Source organism: Ipomoea triloba, chromosome 9 (assembly GCF_003576645.1).
Source record: "Ipomoea triloba cultivar NCNSP0323 chromosome 9, ASM357664v1".
Classification (NCBI taxonomy): domain Eukaryota; kingdom Viridiplantae; phylum Streptophyta; class Magnoliopsida; order Solanales; family Convolvulaceae; genus Ipomoea; species Ipomoea triloba.
Genome location: NC_044924.1, coordinates 27,928,753 through 27,954,186, shown reverse-complemented (window position 1 = coordinate 27,954,186; position 25,434 = coordinate 27,928,753). Strand labels below are relative to the sequence as shown.

At 34.8% G+C, this 25,434-nt stretch overlaps 2 protein-coding genes, 1 long non-coding RNA gene and 3 other non-coding genes across 6 annotated transcripts in view; 1 reads left to right on the top strand and 5 right to left on the bottom strand.

The window, feature by feature from the left end:
• Nucleotides 1-2,569: 2,569 nt before the first annotated feature.
• On the bottom strand, nucleotides 2,570-7,673 carry LOC116028978 (UDP-glucuronic acid decarboxylase 1). The gene is made up of 7 exons (XM_031270843.1): nucleotides 6,833-7,673; nucleotides 6,442-6,589; nucleotides 6,259-6,338; nucleotides 4,498-4,581; nucleotides 4,282-4,356; nucleotides 3,242-3,334; nucleotides 2,570-3,061 (listed from the first exon to the last, which is right to left on the bottom strand). The coding sequence occupies exons 1-7, from the start codon at nucleotides 7,451-7,453 to the stop codon at nucleotides 2,852-2,854; spliced, it is 1,311 nt and encodes a 436-aa protein (XP_031126703.1). The 5' UTR covers nucleotides 7,454-7,673; the 3' UTR covers nucleotides 2,570-2,851.
• Nucleotides 7,674-14,086: 6,413 nt separating this feature from the next.
• Nucleotides 14,087-14,160, bottom strand: TRNAR-UCG. Its single transcript has one exon. It is a non-coding gene; the product is annotated as a tRNA-Arg (tRNA).
• Nucleotides 14,161-14,267: 107 nt separating this feature from the next.
• Nucleotides 14,268-14,341, bottom strand: TRNAR-UCG. The gene has a single exon. It is a non-coding gene; the product is annotated as a tRNA-Arg (tRNA).
• A 1,947-nt stretch (nucleotides 14,342-16,288) lies between these two features.
• Nucleotides 16,289-19,147, bottom strand: LOC116028979 (F-box protein At5g65850-like). Its single transcript, XM_031270844.1, has 3 exons — nucleotides 19,061-19,147; nucleotides 16,635-17,754; nucleotides 16,289-16,460 (listed from the first exon to the last, which is right to left on the bottom strand). The coding sequence occupies exons 1-2, from the start codon at nucleotides 19,128-19,130 to the stop codon at nucleotides 16,643-16,645; spliced, it is 1,182 nt and encodes a 393-aa protein (XP_031126704.1). The 5' UTR covers nucleotides 19,131-19,147; the 3' UTR covers nucleotides 16,289-16,460; nucleotides 16,635-16,642.
• A 1,780-nt stretch (nucleotides 19,148-20,927) lies between these two features.
• Nucleotides 20,928-21,001, bottom strand: TRNASTOP-UCA. The gene has a single exon. It is a non-coding gene; the product is annotated as a tRNA-Sec (tRNA).
• Nucleotides 21,002-24,923: 3,922 nt separating this feature from the next.
• The window catches only part of LOC116029009, a 3,017-nt gene continuing 2,506 nt past the window's right edge, over nucleotides 24,924-25,434 (top strand). Inside the window, exon 1 of the long non-coding RNA XR_004100266.1 lies at nucleotides 24,924-25,227. This is a non-coding gene — a long non-coding RNA (uncharacterized LOC116029009). The remainder of the gene's footprint in view (nucleotides 25,228-25,434) is intronic.

The window sequence follows — 25,434 nt, the reverse complement described above, 5'->3', positions numbered from 1 at the left end:
TCAGAGAGTGTATAATATTATTCATTTTCTCAATTGACACTCCACCATCCATGCATATAAATGGGTATATAGTGCCCGTAAGGGCAGGTCAAGTGGTAAGAGAGTTACACTTGCAGCCGAGAGGTCGTGGGTTCGAACCTCAAGCCCTTGAGTTTGAGCTGGTCAGCTATGGGTAACCTAGGCTGGTTTACCTCCTTGTGGCCCTTTGCCGGCTAGGGTCACAGGGCGAGGGCTTTACCCACATACTCACACAGTGAGGAGTGGGGTTTACCTCGTTAATCCAAAAAAGTTAATCCAAAAAAAATGGGTATATAGTAGGGTAACTCTAATCAACTTGGTTAGACTGTTGATTTGGTAACCACAATGTTACAAGTTCATTTCCCAACGAGAGCGGTTTATTAGTCTTCTTGGTTTGAGTCGGTCAATTATGAGCAACCTAGTCTGGTTTACCTCCTTGTGGTCCTTTGCCGACTAGAGTCATAAGGCAGGATTTACCCAATGCATACTTTTAAATAGTGACTGCGAGTTCCCCTCGTCACTCAAAACAAAAAGAAGGTATATATAGTGTATATCCAAATGCATATATAGCCGCATAGGGCAGTTAATATAAGTACATTCAATTGAAATCATAAATAATATTCTTTGATGAATATTCACTTAAAATACAATTGGCATTATCGTGATGAGAATTGCATGAATGATTCTAAATTTATGAGTAAGGAAAATTACACTTTAATTTTCAGTTATATAGGTATGAAAAATTTAATTTCTCAATTGTTAGTGTGTTCTATCACATTAAAGAATGTGTTATATCTCATAAATTCCAAACACCAGCCCTTATTGGTCATTGAAATCGTCTCCTCATTCTAATTTCACTACTAGTTGTTTCAATGTCAACCTAGGGTTGAAAGTGATTGTGTTAACAACTGAGAGATCGAGTCTGAGTCCAGTATACTTCTCAATCATTAAAATTGTCGTTTTTCTGGATGAACAAGTGTTTAGAAATGTACTAAGCACAACCGGGGTATGGATTGCAGAGTATTGGTCTTGCATACCATATTAGGGCACTGCATTACAAATTTACAAGATTTAAAGTATAATTTGATGGTAAGTTATATTTTTTTTAAAGTAATAGATCAATATGAATTTGAATATAATCTCAATCATGGACCCATAGATCCACTACATCATGTGTGTGTATAGGTAGTATATGTACGTGTATAAGGGCAGCACATGTATGGGTTCAAAATTTGAGTAGGAATTTTGGAGAAAGGGAAGCATGCATGCATGGATTGGAATAAAGGTTTAGACCCCATAGAGAACAAATTCCGTTGTAGCTTAGCTAGCTACAAAGTGAACTTTGTTTCTCAACCATTAGCTCTCGAGAATCAGATGCCTATCCCATTTCCTCTTCAATTTTTTTCATAAATCTCTTCCTACCTTTTCTTCTTTCTTTTTTCTCTTTACGTTTACTTCTTTTTCTAAATTGATTCCCAAACTTTTTCTGTCTACTTCAGTTCTATGTGTAAACATCTTCACAAGTTAATGCATATAACAATGTTCTAAAGGTGTGTTTGAAAATCCGGAAAATGATTTTTGAAAATTATTTTTCAGGTTTCTAATGTTTGAATGTGCTTCGAAAATCCAATCAACGTACGGAAAACATTTTCATTTGACTGGGGAAAATAGTCATTTTCCGTATCACTACAGACACCACAGACAACACCCACAAAAACAGTTTTCCAGAATGCAACCAAACACGGAAAATGAAACTATTTTATAAAAAATGACATATTTTTCAAAAGTCATTTTCCTGATTTACAAACGCACCCTAAGTATTTTTGGCTTCTCTTTGTTTACACATTTTTAATGTTAGATTTGTCATCTAGACGTGAAACATTATGACTTGTTAAATATCAAATCAAAATATCTTTTTGATTAAATTTGTGCCACATCAAAGAATATTTTCATTCTTTCACTTTTTTTTTTAATATCCTATCCCTGCTTTAATGCATGAAAGGAATAACAATTCCAATCATAAAAGAAATTCAAAAATATTCCTACACAAAAAATAAACTCATTCATGTCATGGAATCCAATGTCGAGCTTACAATTATTTGTAAAATGAGATAAAATTACTAAAATAGTTCATTGATTATACGATGTCACAATTTTGCTCCTCAACTTTTAATTTCATCCAATAAAATATCTTACTATCAAATTTGTACATATTTTAGTCCTCCAGAAATATTTTGTCTAAATTTTTTACTCCATACCAAGTTGATTTAACCCGCCAACCACTATGTGACGGACAGAGTTACAAAAATGTAGTCCAGCCAAAAAGGGCCAGCCCGGCCCAGCCCAGCCCATCAAATTGGTCAAGCCCGTGATGGGGCCGGGTTGGCCCGTTTTGACACCATTAATTCCAAAGCACTAGGAAAACTGTCATCCAGCTCACAGTTTCTCTGTACATCAACTTGGTTAAGTAATATTGCAGTATCCACAGTCCACAGAATAATGTTAAGTACAGGTATTGAAATGCACATTAGTCATAGGGAACAAAATCAAAGACATTTAAGACACAAATCTATAGCTTCTTACAAATATCACAAAGGAGTTTTACACAGCAAGGCAATGCCCAATTTTGAAGTAAGGTAAAGATACAAAATTTGAATTCAACCCAAAAAAAGAAAATCAAAATAAGACAATTTATTCCTATTGTGTAGAATACTATAGCTGTTGGGTTGGCCACGTGTGAAGAAGAAAGAATGAATATATGAACTAGACAAAGAAATAAACAACATAACAAACTAGAGTATGATCTATACATACTGTTTATGCTTCTCACTCTTTACTTGTTCCCTTTTCCTTCATCTTCATTCAAGATGCGGTTGCGGAAATCATTGACCATGAGGGGCAGCCCATCCTGCAGGGGGATTCTCGGCTCCCAGTTTAGAAGTTCCTTTGCTCTACTGATGTCCGGCTTCCTCTTGTGAGGGTCGTCAGCAGTGTTGGGTTTAAATTCGATTGTTGCACTAGGATCAATCACTTTTTTCACGACCTGTGTTTAAGAAATATCCAATTGATGAAAGCCCACTCAAATTGCACAAAGTATTCCGCAAATGGACTTGTATAGGTAGCACATATGCGTAATGATATATTGATAAAATAATTTGTTGCCCGTTTTTCTATATGTAAAGATGTATGATTGAAGAAAGGAATAAAAACATCTTAGACAGACCTCAGCAAGCTCCAACATGGTGAACTCCCCAGGATTTCCCAGGTTGAAAGGCCCAACATGCTCACCTTCCATCAATGCTACCAGTCCATCAACCTTCAGCAAGAAAAACACATTTTACTCCAAAGTATTTTGCATTTTAGTATACAGGCTGACGTGCACAGTTAACATGCATAAAAGTGGTTTTTTCCAAGTATTCAATACACGAGCATAAAAATTATGGAATTGCTCAGGAAAAAGTTCATATGCAGTAAGAGCGAGATAGGAGAAAAGGTGTCTTCAGAGTCATGTTATTGCAGAAAAATAACGGTAAGATACTTTTGAATTGTTCAGTTTATTGAGACAGCAATTCCCTGTCATATAAATAAGGCTTTTTGGGAAAACACAAATCTGTTTAGGGCTTCCTTAATGCTATATTCATTAATCATTACTGGAAAGCAGCAATCTTTTCCTTGCATGAAAAACAAAACGGGATTTGAGGCTTAGTCTAGTGGTAGGTTTAAATGTGGTTTTCCAAGTCTTTGGTCTGGGTTTGAATTGCATCCACATCAGATGTACCCAAAAAAATAAAATGGTTAAAAGCTACCTTTACTACATAATTGGTAAAGACCCAAAAAAAAAAGGATAAAGGAGTAGAATAGTTATCTTGCTTTTCTCCAAACGAGAACCTAGTTGGCAGTAGTAGAAAATGAATGGATCACATTCTTTATGATGACTAGTATGTGATACTTGAGCTAATGTGGACTGATCTACTAACTTACAAGTGGTAGCAGCCACGTGGATGCTTGATGGCAAAGGGCATCAAAAGGTCTTAAATAAAAAATTTGCATCAACACTAAAGAAACAAAACTGCAACTAGAATTGCACAACCATGAGGCATGAGCCAAATTGTCAAAATTTGTGGCAAAGAGAGGCACCAAGAACTCAACTACATATTGCCATCACAAATGTTCAGTATCTAGGAGATAATAGACATAATGATAGAAGATGCACCCCCAAATAAAAATCGATTCAGATATCAAGATAGATATAAGATGGCATACCAAGTCAGAAACATATTGGAAGCTTCTTGTTTGCTGTCCATCACCATACACTGTCATAGGTTGCTTGCGAATAGCCTACACAACAATAACATAGAAATAACTATTGCTGTTAGATACTTAAGGGATGAGCAAACTGAAGTATATAATATGGAGTATTATAATGAATTATAGTTATCCATAAATACTTATAAATACACACACATATTATAAACAAACCTGAGCCACAAAGTTACTGACAACACGTCCATCATCTAGTGACATTCGAGGTCCATATGTATTGAAAATACGAGCAATGCGCACCTGCAAAGGGGAAAAAAAATCACCCTTATCTGCATGCCACTTGGATTATCAATGTAACCTGGTAAATATAGGTACCCAAATTGCAGACAGTGCATGCAAGGACATTAGAATGAAAAATCTAAAGGGAATTTTGTGTAAGTCTGTGTAAATGAAATAGGGAAAAGAGCCAAATAAATGCTCATACTATTTAGGATAATTCAATTGTACTCTTGAACTTGAAAAAGGTACACATGAACTCTTGAACTTTGGAAAAAAAAAACCACAATTGACTCCATTTCACCTGATTATTACCTGTTGTAGTAGGTTATCACTTATCTGTCATGTTTATTTGCTTAGTTGGCAAATTTCATTTATAATTTAAATATTATTTTTTTATATTTTTCATTTAATTAATAAATGACTGATTTACTACTTTAATAATAATAATTAAAAATCATGGGAAGTAGCTACCTTAGCTTTCTACTGCATCCGAAATCAATGACAAATCGGCAAAAGCATGCTGACAATTATGATGAAAGGCAAGTACAAAATTTTTATAGACAAAGAAAGAACTTTTACCACCTTTCTGAATTTGACAAAGAAGAATTGTTCCTCGTCACCAGATCCTGGTGAGTGGTGAAGAGGAACTGTCCATCTTTGTGACAAAGAGGAACTGTTCTTTGTCAGATCTTGATGAAGAGGACTCTTCATCAAGATTTTTTTATAAAAAAAAGGCCAATTTCATAAGTCTTCAATCAGTTCATCAGGCTTTGTAGATTTGTTAGAAGTTAATAATAATAATAATAACTACTATTATTATTAAATAACAGATGCCACATAAGTTTAAAATTTAATATAAAATAAGATATGGCTTTTCAAATTAACACTGACTAGATGTTTACAGGTAAAATAGACTCATTTGCTTTTTTTTTTTTTCAAAAGTCAAGTGTTTATATGAACCTTTTGAGTTCAAGGGTGCAATTGAAGTATCATAAATAGTTTGAGGGCTTATTAAAGCAATAATTTGTAACCCTTTTATGGCATGTCTGCTTCTTAAAAAAATTAGAAAAATTAAAATTTAAAAAAAACAAAAACCTAAAAAAAATACAAAAACAAACAAACAAAAAGAGTTATGCTCATGTTAAATACAAGCCATAATTGCAAAAGAATAAAGTGTCAAAACAGTAGATGTGAAAGAAATGATTATGTTTCCATCCCTCTGGAAAACTAACTTGTCTCCATTTTAGTTTCATATTAAAAACAAGTGCCTACGGGAAAGAAAAAAAGGAAAATGTTTGTACCAAAATATCAATCTTTGATACAAAGAGATCACGAGAAGTAAATAATATCTATAATTTCCTCCTAGACACTTCACGCGCTTTGGATCATGCATACCATTGTGTGCCATAAATGGCCACCCAATCCCAGCTTTACCTTAATTTTAGAAACTTACTTTAAAAGCTTATACATTTAGGTTTTAGTGTTTTACTATTTAATTCACCTATAGATGATTAGATTCCACCTCAGACTTCCTTTAGAACAAATAAAAACAAAAACAAAAACACTACAATGATCTTTAAAAGAAAGGAACCTTTGCAGACACAAAAGAGATATAAGGACAAAAAACAAAAACACCACAACAAACTTGACATAGCAGTTTATGAGTTATGACTAATAATTAAGCAAATGCTTCATTACCTCCACTTCTGCACCTCGGTGATAATCCATAGTCAAAGTCTCGGCAGTACGTTTTCCCTCATCATAGCAACTCCTCTCACCTAATTGACACTCAAACTCATTAACAACACCTAACCATATATATAATCCTATTGAGAGTATACACAACTTCGCAAAACACACAATACAGTGCTTGAAACCTACCTATTGGATTAACATTTCCCCAATAAGTCTCCTTCTGGGGATGCTCAAGTGGATCTCCATAAACCTCACTCGTACTAGTAAGCAAGAACCTTGCACCAATCCTCTTTGCAAGTCCCAACATGTTAAGAGTGCCCATAACATTTGTCTTGTAATAATTGCAGTCAAGATTCTCAAAGCACATTTTCAACATCCATAAGAGCAATCAATCAATTATAATCGCACATATTCTAAGATTCATTAGTAAACAACAAAACAAGCATAAAGGACAAAAATTTCAGGACCAGCATCCTAAAGATCATGCAATTTGCATATTTTAGTTAATAAAATAAAATATTAAAAAAAACGCGCGAATCCAAGTAAAAATAAAAATAAAATAAAATAAAAAGGATATGATTGTTTTGACAGGGTTATACTTGTAATGAACCGGGGAAGCAGGGCAAGCCAAGTGGTAAATCTGATCGACCTCGAGCAAAATAGGCTCCACAACATCATGTCTAATGAGCTCAAACCTCGGATTCCCGAAATGGTGCATCACGTTCTCCTTTCTGCCGGTGAAGAAATTATCAATGACGATCACATCGTCGCCTCTCTTCATCAGCTTATCGACCAAATGACTGCCGACGAAGCCGGCCCCGCCGGTGACGACAATCCGCATCCGCTTCCTGGCAATCCCGACGGGCACTCTCCCGATCCCGGCGGCGCCATATCCGCCGCTACTCCTGGCAGGGGTATACACGGGGAGCGCCTCCTTGTTGGAGAGGTGGAAAGAGTGGGATCTAGGAATCGGGGAAGAAGAGCTGAGATGTGAAAGGCTGGGCTGGATGATGAAGAAAGTGGAGCCAATGAGAATACCGACGAGGATGAACAGAAGCCTCTGCTCTCTGAGGAGATAGTTGATGGATCTGGGTAGAGATCTGGGGTGTTTCAGGGTTTTGGGGGAGTAAGGCGGGGTATGCTGGGCCGTCTCTTCATCTCTTCTGTAATTCACGCTCGCCTGTTTGTGCAATTTCATGGCGAATTCCTCTCTGTTTGTCTTCAATTCTCGAGTTTTCGAATCCTTTTTCAGGTGAAAATGGAGGCTTGAATTGCTCTGCAGCTGAAATGCAAAATCAGCTGTGTATATATTGGGAAGACCAAGAAGTGGTAGGTACTTGAAGGCGCTACCTGAACTTCTCTTCTCTTTCAACAGTTTGAAGAGCGAGAGAGAGAGAGAAAGTGAAGGCAATGGCCAATGAGAGAGATGATTTCAGATCAGAGATGTAGTTAAATGGACTGGGCTTTAATGGGCTATGGTCTGGGTCCAGATGTTAGAACTTTGTCAATCCAGCCCATTAAGTGCGATCTGACATATCAATAACTTCTTCTTTTTTTTTTTGAAAAATCAACAACTCTTTTTTTTTTCTGCACTAAAAGTAGATGTAAGTTACTCATTTTAATATTTTATGACCTATTGACATATGTTGCAATCCTAACCGGACGTTTAGTTGGAAGGAATAAATTAAAAGGAAAAAGAATTATAATTTGGTGGGAATAAAGTAGGAATTCAAATTGCATTATTTGATAGGGAGAATTGAATTATTGGGGATAGGAAATGAAAAAGTGGTATAAAGACTAAAATGTCTTTATGTAATAATAATAATAATAATAATAATAATAAAGGGCAATGTAGTTTTTCTATTTTTTCCTTTCCTAGTTGCCACCGAATTGTAATTCTTAGGGAGGTGTAATTCAACAAATGGAGGGAAAATATTTAGACTCACCCACACACATAAATATGCTAATTCCTATCCACTATCAAACGTTTACTAAATCCATTCAGATTACCAAATATTTGATTCAAATTACGATATTTCAACAAAACATCTCTTGATAATTTGTATTTTTATAGTGATTAATAATTCAGTGGAGTGAAAATATTTAGAGTCTTTATACAGTGATGAGATGTTGTTTAATTTAATATGGGAGCACTTGGTAGGAGTATCAAAATCAAATATTCCGCATTTAGAATGAACTAGTGTTTTATCCGTGCGATGTACGAAAAAAAATTTGTTATTATGAATTTAAATAAAAATATATTAAAATGTATTATATAATAATATAGAATTTTCAAATATTTGGTCAAGTATCTATTATCATAGCATACAAAATTAAAATTAAAAATTAAAATTTTTTATGATTAATATAATCTCTTTTTTTTTTTTGAGTGCTACTGAGTCTGTTATAATGTAGTATCTGTTCATAGCTACTTTCTCAACCTAATGAAGCACAGCACAAAAAGTCAACAAATGCCTCCACTGAGGCTCAAACCCACTCTATTCCACATGGGAGTGCACACCGAGTGCTGCTTGACCACAAGGCCTGTGGAGATTAATATAATCTCTAATTATGCACATATTTAAATAAATTTATAGAAAAAAAATTTACATAATTAAATTGAATCTTTCCTAATTGTATTTCATATATATTATAATTCTAACAATATGAATAATAACTAAGAAAATTATACTTAGAAATTAAAAAAATATAAAATTTAAATTTTGTATATGTGATTTTAAAGTCTGATCAGACGCATTATATATACTAATTCCTATCCACTATCAAACGTTTACTAAATTTATTCCGATTACCAAATATTTGATTCAAATTATGATATTTCAACTAAACGTCTCTTGATAACTTGTATTTTTATAGTGATGAATGATTTAATGGAGTGAAAATGAGATGTTGTTTAATTTAATATGGGAGCACTTGGTAGGAGTATCGAAATCAAATGCTCGGGCATTTGGAATGAATTTTAACAAAAATAGACATTTTGTTTAGTAATGGACAGAAATCTAAATTTGAATCAAAATAAACAAATAAATAAATAATATGTGTATTATATGCGTGCACCGCGCGTAAGTGCGTGTTTGTATATATGTATGTGTGACTTGAAAAATGAGAGTAATTAAAAAAAAAAAATCTTTCCTCAATTTTCATTTCAGGAAACAAAAGTGGAAGTTAATTTATAAAAAAAAATGATTTTTTTTAATTCTTTTATGGTTTGAATCCATCTCATCTGTCACATGAAGATAACTTATCATTTCTTGTCATATCATAGAGTAAAAGTAAAGGAGTATAAATTAGGAATCCATGTAGTAGAACTTAATAAGATATCTTAATAATTAATTCTCTTTTACACACAATTTATAATAACACCACTTTTTTTTTCAATTTTAATTATTTCTCTTTTTTTTTTAATCACACTTTACATAATCCAACTTCATAATAATTCTATAGAATTAGATAGCTTTCTCTTGTACTCAAAAAAAGATAGCTTTCTCTTAGGTCGGAAGAGCTCTTCTAATGGGAATACACATTAACTCAATTTCAAATTCAATAAAAATTGACCATACAAAAATTGTTGAAATCTAACTTGATTATAGAAATACTAAGAGGTCATGGTATCAAAATATATACTTTTTGTTTATTTTTTGACTTACTAGAAAGCCTCCAATTGTTATTTAATTAAAGGTGTGTTTTGCGTGAAATTCGTCTTGTAACTCTAATCAACAAAAGACTACAATGACGTAAATCAGCTAAGGTTCCCTATAGCTGACCGACTAAAACCAATAAGATTAATATGTAGCTCTTATAGACAGTCAAACTTAGAACCTTGTGATTAATAAACCAACTCAGCTAGGGTTAACCCCCTTTATATGCAATGCTTACCACTCATGGTTTAAATTCTTTTGATTTGTACCTTTGTGTGTGTGAGAGAAGATGAAAACTCCCAACCACTACCCAAGAGTATAGACTGAGCAAACCTCGTTCATGTGTAATAGCTTACAAATCACATAATATAAGTAAATCACACTAGGAAGATTATGTCCAATAAACTCAACCGAGAGATGCTACACATGTTAACTATGGCCTTACTTGAATTTGAACATGTTGATAAGTTTCATAAATTTTGTGTATGTCTATCCATCATTTATGAATTTGTTGATTTTATTAGGAATGAACCAAATGAAGCAGCATAACTACACAAGTAGTGTGTACAAATTTGTCTACAAAAATTCATGAGTATCTAGCATTATTCAAAAAAATTATAATTTGTTAATCTTAAAATTAAATTATATAAACGATGGATGGGAATAAAAATGTTTCAATATAATTAGATACAATGTTAACTTGTACATTTATATTTTCTTATCTCTCTTGTACAATCACATATTTTTTTCAATTTTACTCTTTTTTTTTTCTTTTCTCTTATAAATTGTTAACACTATTAAATAAATTGTATGCTATAATTACTTTCTTGTATATATACTTGCAAATTCTTTCAATCGTACTTTCTTTTCTTCTTTTACATAATGTATTGATTATTTTTAGGGAAAATGGTCAAATACACCCTTGAACTTTAGCTGAAAAGTCAATTAGCCCCTTAAACTTTTTAAAGGTACAATTACACCCATCAACAATTGATTTTCATGCAATGAAACCCAAAAACCTATTTATGACCTGCTATGACGGGTAATTAGAATTCCGGTAACCTATAAGAGAGATTCCAGTTAAATTTCAGTCAAAAATTGATCGGCAACCGGCAAATGGTTGCCCGTAACCGAGAAAGAGACCATAACCCAAAAATCCAAAATCATCATCATCATCAATCATCTTCAGCAACAAAACAACAATAACACACTACTTTCATCACGGGCGAACACCGCCACTGCTGGTCTGCTGCTGCTGCCGTTGTCTCGCCGGGGAGGAGGTCGCCGTAGAAGCTGTTGTCCACGCCACCACTGCCTAATCGCCATCGACGAGGGAAGAGCTGCGTCGCTGATCTATTTTCCGTTGCTCACGCCGGACAGAAAAGGGAAGACGAGAGAGAGAATCACGTTGTTGCAGCTGTTCGCCGAAGGGAACCAGAGGTGATGCCTCCCGCTTGTTGCTCAACTGCCGTTGCTATTTCACACTAATTCGCTGCCAATTTCCTTCGAAGCTGCCCGCGAGAGGGAGGAGAGGTCGTCGGATCTGCCATCCGTCACAGCTCCAGCCACCGTCGAGGGAGGACTGCCGCCAAGCTGCTCCGCTCGCTGGGAGAACAGGGGACGCTCGCCGCTGCTTCAGCCGCCGAGGAAGGGTTTCGCCAGCCGTCTATCGCCACTGCTTCCAGGGCCTATTTGACCATTTTTCCTTATTTTTATTATCTTTTTATATATACTTTTACGACATTTTTCTACACAATTAATAATAAGTACAACTTTTTACATTTTGATTATATAATTTTACATTTAATTTTATTAATTGGACTTTTTATCGTACATTACGTGTTTTGATGAACTATAAAATAATTATTTTAATTTCAAAAGACACTTTCTTTGTGTGTTATTTCCTCGTGTAATTAGCTTTCCTTGATGAATAAGTAGGTACAAAATAATAAAAATGCATTTATTAAATTAAAAAAATTCAAAACAATTATTCTTCATGATGAATCTCAAAGTAGCTAACTTAAAGGGTGTGGATCTCAAAACAACTTCACATTGAAGATAACATCATGTGCTCCCCCCCCCCCTCCCTCCACGGATTTAAAAAAAAAAAAAAAAACCAACAATAGACAAATTATTGTGTGAACCATGAATATAAGGTACATTTTTAATATAATAAAAGTACATTATTTGTGTACTGAATGTACATTATTTGATAGCATATAAAATAATGTATTTTCAGTACTCAAATAATATATACTTTCAAATAATGTACTTTACGTGTTTGGGTGGTCGGGTCGAAGTGGATTCGGGTTCTTCGTAATGAGACGAAGATATTGATATGTTGTACGCTCAAAATGGGTAATAGATGAATGAAAAATTAATTTTCAAATTGAACCTATTTGAGAGAAATTAAAATTTTATTGCTAATTGTGTAACAAATTCGGAGAATGCAATTAGAATTAACACTAGAAATATACTAATTTAATTAGCACCTTAGGTGCTACTTAAGCATTGTATTAGTGGTATTAAGCACTAATTAAAGTGCTTTATTAAGCATTGGTGCCCTTTCAACTGCTTTGTGGCAGTGGCACCGTAGGTGCTAAATGCACCTGCCAGAGGTGCTTTGCACTTTCGCAAGGTGCATAAATTTGCACCTGCGAAAGCTGTTTTTTGGTGTAATTTTCTATGGTTCCTGAAGGTTAAATTTCGGATGTTACGAAATTCTCGATTACTCAAATATTTTGAAGACGGGTTATTGTGATCGGTACGAATTAATTGAAAATTATTTTCATAACCGTTAATATTACGAAATATTTCGATAATAAGTATGACCATTTCAAACATTATAATCTAAATATTAATTGGATTACTTAATGCCATGAATGCTAATCATTCAAAGCTTCTCCTATATATACCAGTGTTTGGGCAGTGTGTTTGGGATAGTATCCCATAAATAAAACCAACGTAGAGCAGGTAGAAAGCTAGATACCAGAAAATTCATTTTTCTCTCTATTAGCTTTGTTCTATCTCTTCTTGAAACTCTGCCCATTCTCTCATAAACTAGCTTCTGTGCAAAGCCTTTGTTCTAGTTCGCCGAAGGTACTATTGTTTGAGTACTCAAACATAATATCGTTGATTCATTTTATTTTGGGAAACCTACATCACAACACTCCTAGCACCTTTGGGAGGTGAGGAATTGGTTTTAAGGAGAGAATGCATACTCGACTTGAATCCTTCGTTTGTTCTTCTTCTTTTCTTGGTACGTGGGATTATGTTTTAAACTTTAAATCTTTTTATATATTTCGTATATATATTAACTAACCCAATTAATTGAAAGGGAAAAAAAAAAGTGTAAAGACAAGAAGAGTGCTCATAAAGGACAAGAATAACGTTTACAAAGATTATATTGTGTAGTAATAAGATAGGTAAGATGAATGTTGTATTGAATTGCTAGGATATTACAATAATAGTGTTTTAATAGGACATGAGATGTTTAGACAAGACAAGTACGTTGTCATTTATACAAAGTATGTTTGGGCAGCTACCCGTGCAACCCGAGTGTTGTTTCACTCAGATCAGGCGATTACAACCACATTGGCTGACTGTGTTTTGCCAGCCTGACTTCCTCGTCAGCTGATTGCATCATGCGCGACTTGACTTCCTTGCTTTGCCGATCCAACGTCACCGACTCAAGCCAACCCCACCTTGATCTGACCCTGAGGTCAGTTGTCAGGCTCCCTTGTCTTGAGGCAAGTCTTATTTTCACTCGGGCTAAGTACGTTCCATAGTCTTGATTTGGGTCTAATCTATCCAACAATACATGTGTGAATATATTTTGTAAATAAATTATTTATTAAAGTTGATTAATTTATTAGATAATATATTTTCTAATTCGTTTATGAATTAATGTAGTGTTGTTAGACAAATTGATGAATATTATTTTCAATATATACTTAAATGGATGAATTACCAATTGAATGTTGCTAAATTATTTAAATGCTGAATTATTTTTTTGAGCAATGTTGCCAAAGTGCAAAATATGTAGAAAAAAATTTCAAAAGAAAATGTAATTTTAAGGAATTACCGAGCTAAGGTATGTTTTTATCACATGTAATGGTGGGTAAAAGCGTAATTTGAATTAGGCGTTGGTGGAAAACCGGTAGTTTAGCGAACGACCACAGTGGGAGTCGAACCCACGACCTTCTGATCCGAAGTCAGACGCGCTAATCCACTGCGCTATGCGGTCAGATGTTTTGTGTTAAGCAAAGAAATATATTTTTATCTTCACTTATACATGTAAAAGCGTAATTTAGATTAGTCGTTTGTGTATAAACCAGAGGGTATAGGAAACGACCACAGCAGTGGGAGTCGAACCCACGACCTTCTGATCCGAAGTCAGACGCGCTAATCCACTGCGCTATGCGGTCAGATATTTTGAGTTAAGCAAAGAAATATATTTGTATCTTCACTTATACGTGTATGCTCTCTAATCCTTCACGATGGGTTGGGCCTAAATACATTAACCTTTCATTTTATATTCCATCCTAAGTTGTCAGTAGTTATCAAGTTATTTACATGTACAGAAACTATTAACTATATATACAAAATGTGTTGCTGAAGGTGCAATGTAAACCTTAGTCCATTGTATAACAATTGTTGTAATTGAGTCTAAGCCATTAGCATCCTCCGAAAGGATTTGAAAGGGATAATTTGGAGATTTTGTTTTATAATTATTTTTGTTTTGAAAAGAGAGAGACCATTAATTCATATCAAGCCTCAAACTATACAAAATGATTTCGGGCGGAGCATCGAACTAACATTACATTCATTCAAAGAAACAATAGCCTTAACAAATGATGCCTGGTTACCAAATGACGACATCCCGTATGTTCAAACGATACTGCATGAGTCAATCTTTTATGCTCTAGTTGCCTCTTTGATGAACGAACAAGGTATGTGGGATGTGGATTGTATTTGTGATATCTTCGACGAACGTGATGCTAATCTGATATTGAAAATTCCTATTAGCAGACGTAGACCTCCGGACATATGGACTTGGCATTGGGACAGTAAAGGGGCGTACACTGTTAAATCGTGCTACCGATTGCTCACGGAACAACTTTGTGATGATAGACCATGGAACAAGCTATGGGCTATGCATGTGCCACCCAAGGTTAAATTATTTTGTTGGCAATTAGCTTCTAGTTTTCTTCCCTCCCGTGATGCTTTGCTGAGTAAACATGTTCACTGTTCTGTTATGTGTCGCATGTGTAGGGTAGTGGATGAGAGTTCTAGTCACCTTTTTGCCAATTGTAGTGAAGTGAAGAAGGTTTGGATGACGTTGGGGCTGGGAGTGAGCAGTGTTGTGGTACGTAATGTCTCTGAATGGTTTCTAAGTTGTATTCATGCTTTAAAGGGTGATAAGCTGGACTCTTTTGTTTTGACTTGTTGGGGGCTGTGGACTATCAGGAATGATTGTTTGTGGAATAATATTCCTTTTGTTGCTAATGTAGTCTTGCAACAGTCCGCATCTTATCTTCGGAATTGGAGGGCAGCGAATGATTCTAATTGCTTACGGGCTAGCAATAACGAGTGCATTGGTAAATGGCGTTGCCCGCAGCGAGGAAGACTCAAGCTTAACACGGATGTCGCACTTAATTATGATCGAGATGTTATGGGTCTGGGTTGGGTGCTAAGAGATGATGGTGGTAATTTCCTTGCGGCGAAGAGTGTGCATGTTATGGGTGCGATGGAAGTCAGGCACTGAGCATGCGTGAGGCTCTGAGCTGGTTGAAGGAAACAGGCATGGGAGAGGTTGATGTGGAAACTGACTCACAACTTTTGTTTAATGCTTTACGTAGTATTTCTTTTCATTCTGCTTTTGGTTTGTTAGTGGAAGATATTAAAGAATTGGCATCGTTGATAAGTGATGTCAAATTCGGGTTTGTTAGGCGATCTGCGAATTGTGTCGCCCACATTGTTGCTCGGGAGGCCATTTCTGAGCCAGGTTGCGGGGAGTGGTTTGACGTCCCTCCCCCTTTTCTTGTTGATTGTCTTGCCGTTGATTTAATGAATTAATTTTTCACCCTAAAAAAAAAATAGCCTTAACAAATACATGAACTACTGCGTTCATTGAACGCTTAACAAAAGAAAAGATTAAATTAGGAAAACTTCCTGAAATAGTATTAATATTATCAACAAGCATTCCCGAAGGGCACGAACGGATAGAGATCGAATTTGGAGATTCTTTTAAAATCATGAAATTGTATATTTTCTGCCTGACCAAAAATGCTTTCTTAAGTATATATTCACACCATAATCCATGTTTTCAAAAAGAACAAGCACACCAAATTATGAAAATCAGTTCCTTTTCACATAATGTAAGAATTTCATTAGAGCACTAAGATAGAAAAGAACAATAGTTCTGAAGTCCTTAAACTGTTATATGTTCAAGCAAAGCCAACAACTATAGTTGAAAGGAGAAAGAGTCCTGGAGAGCCATTGATGAAACATACATCATCCTAGCCATCATGATCAGCAGCCAACCTGAAACAGGAAGCAACAATGGGGTCAATGGCAGTTTGTCAGTTTCCCTTTTCATAATCATAATCTTTGCCTAATGGAAAGTAGATATACTGCACAATTGCAAAAGAGAAACACTCTTTTCACAGCTCAAAAAAGCATGACTGTGATAAAAGAGGAAGGGAAGAAAGACGATACCATTTGGTCTAGTTCTCTACCGGAGTCATTTCTTTAAAGTGCACCAAGGAAGGTTTATACACGTACTCAATCTTCTGTCTAGGCAGCGCTGAGAAGACCGTGGAGACTCTATTGGTCCTCAAGTTATAAGCAACTCGGTGTTCATAGTTAACGTTAATCCACAACCAGTCCCCATTTGCTTCGAAAGGCATAACGTTGCCATTCATAATTGAATCCAAGGGCAAAACAACCTTTATGTTTTCCCATTTTTGCTTCTTGTAGCTTTCCAACACCCAAATGTTAATCTTCTCTCCCACAACAGATGCGAGCGCTAGCTTCCCTCTCCAGTTTAAAGACTCGATGTTGTTCCAATCCGGGAACAACCTCTCAGGGATTTGAACGCTCGTGAAGCTCTCGGTTTCCATCTCGAGGCAAACAATTTCGTAGTCTCCCAACACAATAATGTAGTAGACTTCAGCAATTGATTTGCGGGTAATCTGTCTTCTCTGGCTCTTAATCTTATGCAAGCTAGGAATATCAAGGGATCTCCACGAAGAATCGGTACCAATAGTTAGAACAGCAACAGCAACAGCACTAGAAGTGGCTCCTTGTTTGTGATGGATATAAACCACCTTATAGTCATTACTGGTTGAGAGGAAAAACATACTAATAAACAGCAGGGGTACGCGTGGATTAGGCAGGTCAAGCTTTAGCTTTGTAGCGGGGTTCCTTATATGGTATTTTGGGAATAACAAGTTATTCCTCTCCAGCACTAATCCATCTCGAACATATAGCCATTTGTACGCTTTCTCATTCCCGTTATTATCACTCGTTTTTGCAGCATATTCCACAACAATTCCCGGTCTGCTCATGTGTTTCTTAATGAAGTCGCGCTCTTGGATTGTAGAGCGCCACGACTTGCACACACATTTTACTCTCAGCAATGCGTCCACGGGCAACCAGCTCAGGATTTCGATAATAATCTCATTGGGCAGAAACAGATCAGAGTTGAGACCGGAACCTGAAGTCTTGTTGTCGCCATCACTTCCAGTGGTATTTTGGGTTGCACATTTATTCTCAAGACTTCTTCGCCTTTCATGCTTGGCGGATTTCATACCGAGACACAAAAACTTTAGCATCACTGAAACACTTTAGAATCATCAGTCCAAGAATTTGAAGTCATAACAAATGGAAAGCAGAAAAGTATGAATAAGAAAACAAGCTATCTAAATTGTACTTCTCACATAGCAATTTTTAAGGACCAGATAGAGTATTTTGCTGTGTTATAACACAAAATAATCTCTACATCTCCCCTACATACACGCACAAGAAGCAATTATCTAGGGAAGAGAACATATGTTCGAAAACAAAAACAGAAACAGGGATAACATACGGAACACGAAAATTATACCATGAACCATGGGTGCTTGAACTAAATATTCATCATATATGAACGAAGCTCACAATATTCATTCAATTTAAATGAAACCTTCAACAACATAATGTTATCACTTTCAAACAAAACATTTCATCCCAGTTTGAATCTAAAGTTCATTAGGATTCATATAATGCTGTATACCTTTTGATTGAGTACCTATAAGATATGAACCTACACACACACACACACACATATATATATATACACTACCATGTGAAGATAATGCAATATTGTTGTAGGTGCATTTATTATACACAGGACAAAGTTCCATGTTCACAAGGGAAAATAGTCCTGTTCTAGGAAGCTGATAACAAGTCATATTCTAACACAACCCAGGTAAGGGTTTAGAAGGGACAAAAAGAAAGTAAATAACAAGGAATCATGTAAGCAAGAGTAGAAACATAGGGACAACCCAAGCCAAGTTCATAAACTGTTGACTTGGTAACCACAAGATTACAAAGTCTACTCCCAGCAAGAGTGGCCTATTAGCCTTTTTGATTTGAGAAGGCAAGCTATAGGTAACCTAAGCTGGTTTATCTCCTTGTGGTCCTTTAACAAGGCGAGATTTATTCGGTGTACACCCTAGGATATCTGTTAGGGAAAAAGCGGGATTTATCAAGTGTACACCTTCGTGTAGTTGTTGCGGGTTTCCCGTCACCCAAAAAATAGTAGAAACATAGAACTGAGTGACTGATGAAACTAACAAATATAATTAACTGGATGCAAGAAATTAAATTAGAAATCAAAAACTTTGGGGCTAAAGTTAAATCAGTGCCCAAGAAATCAACATAAAGTTTTTGGGAAATACAGATTACCCTTTCCTGCATAAGAGATTAGGAGATTAATCTGCCTAAGAATTCTTGAAACGTAGACACTGATCCTTATTAGCAGTGAAGTGAAAAGAGTGAAGCAAAGCAAAGCATGATGTGCATTGGCTGGTTGTGATTATTGTAATGTAATTTCATAAGAAATAGACAAAAAGCATTAGAAATGGGTACTAAGTACTAACAATACGCTATTGGCACAATGGAAAGCGGTGCCTTTCGCAACAGCAATAGCAGCAGCTTCTGTAATTCCATGGATAAAACGAGCTTTGTTTACGCGGGATTCACTGACTTTCAACTCCACGTAGTTTTAGGCCTTCCCCTCTTTAAGTTTTTCCTGGTAGGAGTTATATTGAAAATATAATACTAAGAGTTATACCAAAAATGTAATACTAATTGATAATATTAAAGTGTAATACTAATTGATAAACAACTCCTTGTAGTTTTAGGTCTTCCCCTTTTTAAGTTTTTCATGCTCAGTTCCTTAATCTGGTATGAGTTATACTAAAAATGTAATACTAAGAGTTATACTGAAAATGTAATACTAATTGATAATATTAAAGTGTAATACTAATTGATAAACAACTCCTTGTAGTTTTAGGTCTTTGTTTTTAGTAGAGGAAGAGGACCAAAAATCGAAATATCAATTGCAAAGGAATGTTAGATAGCTTTAAAAAATTCAGCAATCACTTTTTTTTTTTTTGAAACAAAATATGAATTGTATATGACATTCTCTTGAAATCTTAGATAACTCGAGCCAAATAGTGACATTTCAATGTAACATTCTCTTGATAATATGAACAAAACGCCTGTCAAACTTTGTGTGAGCAAGAATTATAATTGTCATTATAATGTCCAAGACTTCATATCGTTTCAATACTATCAAGTAAGAACTAAAGTGGAAATGTTTTTTTCTTCTCTTCTATTATTGCTCGGAGTAATGATGTGTAAGTTAATTTCAATTCTTATATGATATTGTACCAATTGCGACTAAATAGCTTTTAAAACAATTGACTTTTTGGGCTACAACAGATGGATAAAGTATATTGAATATATACTACCTTGTAATAGACTTGATAGTACTAAAAAAAATAATAAATTAATTATATATGTATCCGAGTATCACTTGGGAATTAAAATAATTTCACCAAACCTATCATTTGGACTGGTATTAGACTATTATTGAATCATCGTGAATATATGTGTGTTAATTTATCTTAGCCAATCTTATTGTAAAATGCAATTTTGTATTTTGAATATTTATTACATTTCTATTCTTTAATCTAACAAAATACTATAATATAATTTCTAAAAGTTATTACTTTCACGAACTAAATAATGGGACGAAATTCATATTATATTAAATGCCTTATAAAATAATATTTCTATTATCTCAAAATTTAATATGTGAGTCAAACATGTTTTTAGTCACATACTTTTTTTTTTTTTAGTTTTTATGAATTGTCATTGTTATATTACACACCTGTATCATCATTATCATGTGACATGCCCGTATGGGCATAGAAATGGGGATAATTAATTATAAGAATTATTGTATTATTAAAATTAGGAAAATTTTATAAATAGGAATTATTATATTATGAGAATTAGCTAGATGTAGGAGTAGAATACTATAAATAATAGGCATCATATATTTTGGAAAACAATCAGGATATTAATTAAGTCTTTTCCCCTATCTTTTATATGTATATTCTTCTTCCCAATTCTCGGTTGAAACTAGCACCCACTCGAAATTATACTTGTTTAATAGGAGGTTTGTTATCGTGCCAATTACCTATAACACATAATTATAGGTGTGTTATATTTATTTATAGATAAAATTTTTATATTTATATTCATAAATATAACTTATATTTATTTATAGACAAAAAAAAGTATAATTATATTCATAACAATAACTAAATACAATTAATATTATAAATTTTCACTTAATTTTGGAATTAATAATATTATTATCTTCCATTTTAGTTTCAGAAGAGTTAATATTTTAAGTGTTTTTTTAAGGAATAGTTATTTAATTAATTATTTAAATGACCACAATGGGAGTCGAACCCACGGCCTTTTGATCTGAAGTCAAACGCGCTAATCCACTGCACTATGTGGTCATACATTCAAAGTTTTAAACTAATCTTTTCTAAAATATGTTTTCGTTGTTTTCAACAAACTAGTAATTGACCCATTGACCCATGCGATGCACGGGACGTACAATATTTTTATTTTATATGTAAATGGAAGGGAGTTACCCAGGCCCGACAGCAGAATTAGCCAAAGTAACAGCTATTGCGCCATGTTGGATACCCAACAACGTCATTATCTAACATATTTAGAATGATTCTCGGTGGTTCCGCCAACACATGCATCCCTTTCGAACATCCTTTCGCAAACTTAGCAAGGGCATCGGCCACGAAGTTTTGTTCACGTGCAATTGTCTTGATCCGCCGACTTTCAAAGAATTTCAGTTCCCGTTTACAGGCTTGAACGATATTGTGCGCAATATTGTCCGGCGCAAATTCGCATCCAAAGCTTTCTACAATCTCTGAGGAATCACTTTCAATACTTACATTCCTCAATCCCATGGACGTACATTATAAACATATATTATTTTATTGTCTAGTATAAGATTACTTGGCCTAAAAAAGTTGATACATAAGTATGATAAATATATATAGTTAAGTAGTTTAATAATCTATATAAATAAACTATAAGTATGATAAATATATAATTTATATAATTAAACTATAATAATCTATATAATTAAACTATAAGTATGCTAAATAGTTTGTAATGATTGGCTGGTAAAAGACATAATGTTTATTAATAGATGAAAAAATAGAATTGAAATTAACAATTACTAGTAAAGTATCTGTGCGATGCACAAACTTAAATTGTAAACTTTTTTGATGTATGTATATGTCAATTTAATTGTATTGTTTTGTTTATATTTCTTCTAGACAACAATGAGAAAACAGTAAAGACTTAAAAGAATGAATTTGCAAATTATTAAATACCTCTTTGTATACTACATTAGTGGTTGAATTAGAATTATTATCTAAGTCATTACAGATCAGGAATTTGAGACCCTTAGGATTACTTACTCTAGATGCGGCTACATATAACTGTCAGTGCACAAATACTGGTTTTTTAGAAGCAAACCAACATGAGATAATGTTTGTCCCTGACTTTTATTTATAGTCATTGGCTCATTGCATATGACATCATCAACGGGAATTGTCTTCGTTTGAACTTGAATGGCAATCTTAGATCTGATGAAGTCATAGACATTCGTGGGACCAACACCCTAGTACCTGAGTGATCACCTATCGAAATCTTTGCTTCTATTACGTGCTCGGACAGCTTGGTCACTATCAATCTAGTACCGTTACAAAGCCCGAGTGAATGATCAATGTTTCTCAAAAGCATCACCGGGGATCCAACCTTTAATGTCAATGAGAGATTAGGTGTGGCTGAAGCCCGAATACCATTTAGGAATTTCTGATGTGTGCACGTCTGCGAGAATACCATCATCCGACTCAGACCGACATACTGTGTCGCAACTCAAGTATGTCCTAGTCTCAGCAACATGTATGTCACTCATGTATTGATTTACAACATTGACCACATCAAGTGTTGGAGCTAGGATCGCACGACTTTCTAAAAAGCTATTATCTGCATTGTTTATCGAAAACATTGGGAATGTGTCCTCCACTATAGTTGCAATGGGATCACCATTTTTGGACAATAACATGTCTTGTGGAATTTCAACTTCTACACAACCGTCATTTTGATCTCCAATTATTCCATCTCCAATTGATGCAATCCAATTTGTAAAAACTTCAAGTTGTTCCAATTCAGTACGATCACTAATACTATTCAAACGAAGGTTCTTAGTCAACTTCAAAATCTTGCAATTGTCTCACAAATAAGAAGCATTTATGGTTGCAACCACGATATCTTGTCTGGTACCTTTTGGAGCCACATGCAATATCTGCCTAAAATCACCCCCTAAAACAACTGTTTTTCCACCAAAAGTTTGATTTGAACTTCTTGGATTAACAAAACGTAGTAAGTCTCTCATTGTTCTATCTAATGCTTCAAAATAGTATTTGTGCATCATCGGTGTCTCATCCCAAATTATTAAATGGCATCAAACAATTAACTCAGCCAAATCACTTCCGGGTCGTATATTACAGGTAGAGTCCTTAGTGAGAGAGATATGAATAGCAAACCGTGAATGTGAAGTCCTGCCACCAGGTAGAAGTAATGAAGCTATGCTGCTTGAAGCAACATTTAGAACTATTTCACCTTTTGACTGCAAAGTTGAAGATAAAGTTTTCAATACAAATGTTTTTCCCGTTGTAGCATACACAACTCTTTGTTCATCGGTTAGTTGTGCTGTCAAATGAACACTCTCTTTCGCAAGGGCTGCACGGTCGTAAGATAGCTCCTCCATCAACAAACGATTTCCACCTAATATTGTTGAATCAAAGTTCGGAAAAGACATTGGTGCAAACTCTTTCAAAGACCTGTTCATAATCTATAATAATTTCTCTAACTCAATCAAAGTCAAATTTTTCTTCTCATGATCACTTAAGATAAGTTCTGCACAACGAAAAAAAGTTAATAAAGTCAAGAAAAAGCGTTGGAATGTTATGTTTAGATTTATTAAATTAAATGATAATAATAACATACCTTGATTTTGAAGTAACCTACGCTGGTTGAATTGTGTGTCTTCAGGAAGATGCTGCCATGTAGCATCCCATACCATTTCTGGCCTATATATTCAAAGAGTTGGTTGTCATTAAGGTGACAAAAAATTTCCTCATTGATTGAGCTGATGACCAATGACTAGCCTCGTTAATTGCATCAATGTATTCCTTGTCGTCATCTAACAATCCACGTGCATAACATGCATCTCTAAAAGTAACATACTCAACCCCATTAAATGAACGAATGTCTTTAAAACATGTAGGTCCATGAACTATATTAAGAAGGCATCTAAGGAAATATAGCTCTCCAGTTCCCGGTAGTACGTAAAAGATATGGCCGATTGAAAATCCTTTCTTTCTTGGGTGCCGCTCTCTAATGTCCTTTTTCCAAACAAACTTATTAGGCATTTCAATATAACTTAACAACCTGACCTCTTCGTATTTCTTGTTTGCATCAAATCAGCCTAAAAACATGCTCTAATCCACAGTATATCTATTCATGACCTCAGTGATACTATCATCATCATGGAATATTACTGATTGACACTCAGGCAAGTGAAAACTTAGCCTTTCAACAGGTGGTGTCCTGTATTGCACTTCATAGCTCAGAAGATGCCATGTAGCCTCACATGCAGGTACATATCGGTAATCGTAGTACATATTTATCTCATCTATTACTTCATTTCCATCACCATCCACTGTACTCTTGTAAAATTCAGCTATTACCCGATCATTTCCTTTGTTCACGTACTTGAAAAGGTATTTTATAGACCTAGATTGGTTACACCACTCAACGTTCATGTGTGTCTTGTACTTTAGAAGCAAAGCTCTGTTATGTGGGACGATAGAACGATTATCCAATTCCATTCCATTTTTTACAACTACCCTACCATCTTCGCGTCGCCTATATATTGGGTAACCATCTTCATCCAAATTTGAGTAACTTGCAAACTTTTTAGGGAAATGTTTGGAGCACTTACCATTTACCATGCAAGGTGATTTCTTCGTAGCAACTCCACATGGTCCATGAACTATAAATTCTTCTACTACATCAAAATACTCCTTGTCTTCAACCTTGTTGGGTATTTTAGCAGATATAATCTCGTCCATAAAGTTCTTTGAATGTTTTGTCAAATTTCTCGACACAATCCCTAGGAATATGTCAGTGAAGAAAACTACCCTGTACAAAACGATAACCTAACATGTCAGCTTCCAAATTGAATATATCTCCAACATGCATTTGACTATAACTTGAATCTGTATGACATTTGCTTACCATGAACATTAGCCTCTACACACTAAGCGAACCGATTAATTATTAATCTCCCGGCCCTCACGCAACCCTGTTACCGTTTTCCCCATCCCCCAAAATTCACTTCTACTTATCGACAGCCTTATTTCTCCAAAACCTTTCAGTTCTCCCTAGCGCAGCCATCTTCCGTTCTTCCCCATCCTCCTTCTCCGTTCTTTTTCCACTCTAGGAAATCCACCGAAAAAAGAAGAAGAGAAGCAAATATGGGTTTCTTGATAGAAGCAAAAATTGAACAAACCTGGAGTTCTTAATCCTAGGATTCAAAGCTTTGCAATGGGTCCTCATCCAATTGAATAAATAACTTCGCAATACGGTAAGTTCGTGAGATATTAAATATTTGTTTATGGGTTGTTATTATAGTGTGTATGTGTAGTGTTCGATTGTTCGTGTAGTATGTATATGCAGTAGTTAGTAGTTGTATTTTTTTGACTAGGTCATAATATGCAGTAGGTATATATATATATATATATATATATATATATATATATATATATATATATATATATATATATATATATAT